The sequence below is a fragment of the Alosa pseudoharengus genome, unplaced genomic scaffold, assembly GCF_046254945.1.
Source record: "Alosa pseudoharengus isolate Yale_2024_CS ecotype anadromous, Long Island Sound unplaced genomic scaffold, YU_APseudo_1.1 YU_APseudo_1.1_scf_15, whole genome shotgun sequence".
NCBI classification, from domain to species: Eukaryota; Metazoa; Chordata; class Actinopteri; order Clupeiformes; family Clupeidae; genus Alosa; species Alosa pseudoharengus.
The window spans coordinates 9,372,823-9,377,109 of NW_027468620.1; the positions used below are offsets into that span (position 1 = coordinate 9,372,823).

Consider the following 4,287-nt stretch of genomic DNA (forward strand, 5'->3'; position numbering starts at 1 on the left):
ACATTCCAATACTGTAAAATTACATATTGATGACAGTGAAATGGAAGTTTGTACCAGAGGGTCCACACAATATTTTGAGACAACTTTAAAAAAAAATGAGCCTTTGGACTGAATCAGTGCATTTTTGCCTTTTAAACAGTATAGTATAATCCCCCCCACCCCCGTAAAGGTCAAATTTCATTAGTATTATGAAGGATTTCATGTATTTTCTCATGTGCAACGGAGTCAAAAGTTGAATAAAGATTAAGATGTGAAATTGTCCTCTGATGCTTTAATAATGCAAGACTATTACCACTTTCAAAATAACACAATTCATAACTGAAACACACACATATATACACACACACACACACACAATCTATAGTCACAACAAGGTTACATAACTCAGGGCAAATCTCAAGTTCAAAGGTCACCACTGGGACCTTAGAGAAGTGTTAATCTTGGGTGCAACTTCAAGAAGAGTGATGTGAAAAATCAGGCATGACAAACCACAGTTTAGTTTTTGCACCTGTCTTTACCACCATGCTAGTTTAGATGCACTTAGATGCAATCTGCCACATTTCCATCTTATAATTATACAATCTGACAGTTTATTGAGGTATATACAATAGTCTCCATTTGTAGCCATCAACAACTTTATAGTTGAGGGTAGAAAGTCCTTGTTGACATGAAAGGGTTAAGCTGTATAAATGTGTCTTAAGGTGCAAACATAAGTATATCTTAACCTTAGCCTGTGTAAAATGACTAAATATACAGGGTTAAAACAGTGAATAGGCTTTGTGCTCATCTTATCCTCATATCAGATGACAGTACTATTCTAAAACACTGACTTTTTAAAAAAGTCTACAAGTCCTGAAATTAAGTTTAGAGATAAAAAAAAATACATTTAGCATTTAATTTAATAAAAAAAAAAACAAAGTCATGGAACTGAACAGACACAAGATCCTGAGTATCTCTATGTTTTTCCCTTAATCATGTTCCTAGCCCTAACCAGCACCATGAAGAATCCAGACATTTTAAGTTAGAACTTATAACTACAATTTGAGGCATCTCTCGTTGAATTATCATTTGCAGAACCCCTTGATGGTTATGGGTGCTTGAAACCACACAAAGTCCCCCCAGTCTATTGAGTTTGATTGTGCTACTCCGTCTACATCACAAGCTATATTGATGACTTGTCTTTTTACTCGTGTGGGCATCTTGAAATCCAACTTGGGTCTAAACACAGACACACCACAGTCTCTGTGCCCCAGCGCCATGAGCGTTGTGGTCAGAAGGTGAACGGGCCGCGCGTCCGTCAAGATATCAGCCACGAAGAGGGTGCGAAAGATCTTCCGCAGGCACACAGATGCGCGGAGGCAGGCATCCCCAGTGCTTAGAGCCACCTCCTCCATGTTGATCTCATACAGCTCTTTGGGTAGAACCAGAGAGCCCCCCAAAACTAGCAGCACGCGGGGAACCAGTGTCAGGGAGAAAAGCACCTCCATATGGCCCACCAACTCATCCAGGTCCTGCAGCGTGCGCTGGCATTTCCTCCAGTCCAGACCCCCAGCAGCTCTCGGTGGCCTCCAGCCCACAATGTCTCCTTCCTGCACAAACAACATGTGCTGAGGGAAGCTTTGACAACACAGCAGCTTCCCCTGTTGTTAATAATAACTCACAAATCCGCCTCCCTCTTTTCTTTTAATTATTCAAATTTGTAAGACTGGACTAACACACTTCCAGAAAATATCCGCCAGAATAGACATAAATGTTTCATGAATATAGTTGGAGAACCCCGTCCCACCCCCAATAAAGTAGCCTGGGTGAACCCAGATGACAAATCTGTAAGAGCATTTGAACTTGCTCTGCAGATTCGTCTGACCATCCTGAAATTCACAGCTATTTCCAAAATCACAGAAAACTCAGGAACAAATCACAACCCCTTATTATGCAGGGGGCAAGCTTTAAACGATGACAGACAGGAGAGCATGGTAAGCAGCGCACTTGGACACAACTGCCTGTGCTGGTGGCGTCAGCATGAAACGACAAAGACATGCATCTTCTTTGGAATCGCGTAAACGACTTAATTTACAAGAAAGTGTTTGCTGTAATTCCGAAAATATTTAATTAAGAGTTTAATGTACCAATTAAAGTTTAATTTCACTGCTGATTATGCCCCTTGGAAATGAGAAGTGAATGAAAGGTTCCCAGACCAATTCTCTTTTGAGAATCAGTCTGGTGTCTGCCAGGCTAAAGGTGATTTATTTTTTGAGTGAACAGCAGTCAAAGAACACATTTTTAGTGTACAAACTTACCAGTAGTGGTAAAAAAAATGCACAAAAAAACATCTGATATATTCGTTGGTGAAAATATAAATTATGTGGGAAGGTGTTCTGCATCTCTTCTGTACCAAAAATATATGGTCTACATTTCCTTTTACCTGTGTAGATGCCTGCTGCTGCTTCTGGTGGTACTTCAGTTGATCATAGGTCATTGGCAGCTGCTGTCGTTGGTAGAGTACACACTTGAGGATTTCACAAACAAACTTGCAGCAAGTTTCTTTCGTGACATATCCAGAGAAGAGCACGTCAACCACACCTTCATCCTTGGCTTTCCGTAAGACCTCGGAATCATAATTCGGACTTTCTCTTTGAGGTGATAGGCCATCTTCATTTGGGTGGTCTGGGATGTTAGCGGTCTGACCGTTTAGCAAATCTGATTACCACAATAAAGACAAGAAGCAAAATCATTCAATGTTACAAGCGATGGCCATAGAAGACGACAGCCTTTTCCATAGCATCAACATATTGTTTTCCTGCGTAACACAACTGAACTTTGGCTAACGTTAGCCAGCTATGCTAACTATATGATTTCTATGTCGATTTCGCTAACGTAACGCAAAATCCAGATGCTATTTAATTTACTCACCACTGTGACAAATTGACACAATCGCCCGTGATGTCTCTGATACTACAGAGTCTGTGCCGTTTTCCTTATTGTCCAATTCCTTTGAACCTTCACTAACAGGCATCGAATTATTATGTACCATCCACCCAGATAGTCTTTTCATTAACTCTGGTTTTGGAGGTTGCTCACAGCCCGTTTTCTCGTCGACAGTACATTGCGTGGCAACAGCCACGTTGGATATGTTTTCACTTTCTCGACAGCTTGAAGAATCAAGTTGAGAACAATCTTCTTTGCTATTTGCTACAGCGTTTTCATAACTTAAATCTTTAAAATTACAACTTAGTATCAATTGACTCTGACTCTCCCTCTCCCCCTCCATTTCTGCGACAGTGTTTGAATCTCCCTCTAGTGAAGAATCATGGGTAAATTACGAAAGCGGAAGTTGCAGTCATTTTAAACATAGACATAATATACAAACCAGATTTTGAAGAACATAATTTTGAAATACAGCAATCAATGCCGAGAGTTCAAATACAAAACTATTTTTTTTTACCTGTTTAATCTGTTTGTGTCCTGGACTGTGCCAATCCTATAAACTTGAATTAGTCATAGTTAGCCTAGTCAAAGCAAAAAAGAACACTGTATTTATTTAGGCCTATTATAGGCCTATAATTCATGACCTATGATAATTAAGTCGGCTACTACTAGATAGGTGAATTTACAGTTTTTCTCAGTCGCTTTGGTGCTTTTCTCACATCACTATTAACATTTGCACAGCAGTGCATTTCTCAAAACAATTAGTGCAAACTGCAAAACCTAGTGTGATAACCTGCAAAAGCACGTCACTTGCTCAAAATGGATAGTCGGTCCATTCCTCAAAAGCAAGTATTTATGTCAATGAAACTGCCAGTGTCATCAAAATGAGAAGTCTTGACATCATCGTTTATGAACAAGATAGTCAAATGGCTTTGTCATGTTTTCATTACGACAGTTTATGCTCTCAGTGTTTTCCCATGCAAAAAAAGGTCAGAACTCGGTGACACTACCTGAAAATGCTCAAGACAGCACTATACAGTACTTGTACAGCCATTTGAAAACTACAGTAAAGTTACAAATTGCTGTAGTTAGGGGAGTAAGTGAGTACAAGACACTGAACATGTACGTTTCACAGTTTTACTGTATATGCTCTTTGCAATTAGTTGTGACAGAATTTGATAACTAGTTCACCAATTTTGTATGTAGTGACTTAAGCAATGAAATGAAGACTATTAGTTTTACTGGGAACGACTATTCAGCATCCTTAAGTATAGTTCATTTTGACTGACATGACAAAACAACTGATACATGTTCAAAAGCATTTGCAATTTGTTCAGAGGAAGGAGAAATTGCTACTATGAT

At 39.4% G+C, this 4,287-nt stretch overlaps 1 protein-coding gene across 1 annotated transcript; it reads right to left on the minus strand.

Moving 5' to 3' along the window:
- Positions 1–256: 256 nt before the first annotated feature.
- mad2l1bp (MAD2L1 binding protein) lies at positions 257–3,279 on the minus strand. The gene is made up of 3 exons (XM_076286535.1): positions 2,911–3,279; positions 2,423–2,697; positions 257–1,589 (listed from the first exon to the last, which is right to left on the minus strand). The coding sequence occupies exons 1-3, from the start codon at positions 3,266–3,268 to the stop codon at positions 1,065–1,067; spliced, it is 1,158 nt and encodes a 385-aa protein (XP_076142650.1). The 5' UTR covers positions 3,269–3,279; the 3' UTR covers positions 257–1,064.
- Positions 3,280–4,287: the final 1,008 nt, after the last annotated feature.

Bases quoted from the DNA above. Each gene is read 5' to 3' on its own strand.
- mad2l1bp (XM_076286535.1), bottom strand. From the start codon at position 3,268: ATGGAGGGGGAGAGGGAGAGTCAGAGTCAATTGATACTAAGTTGTAAT. The intron at 2,698-2,910 runs GTGAGTAAATTA...TGTGGTAATCAG, and splicing joins TGTGTCAATTTGTCACAGTG to ATTTGCTAAACGGTCAGACC. The intron at 1,590-2,422 runs GTAAAAGGAAAT...TTGTTTGTGCAG, and splicing joins AGCAGCAGGCATCTACACAG to GAAGGAGACATTGTGGGCTG.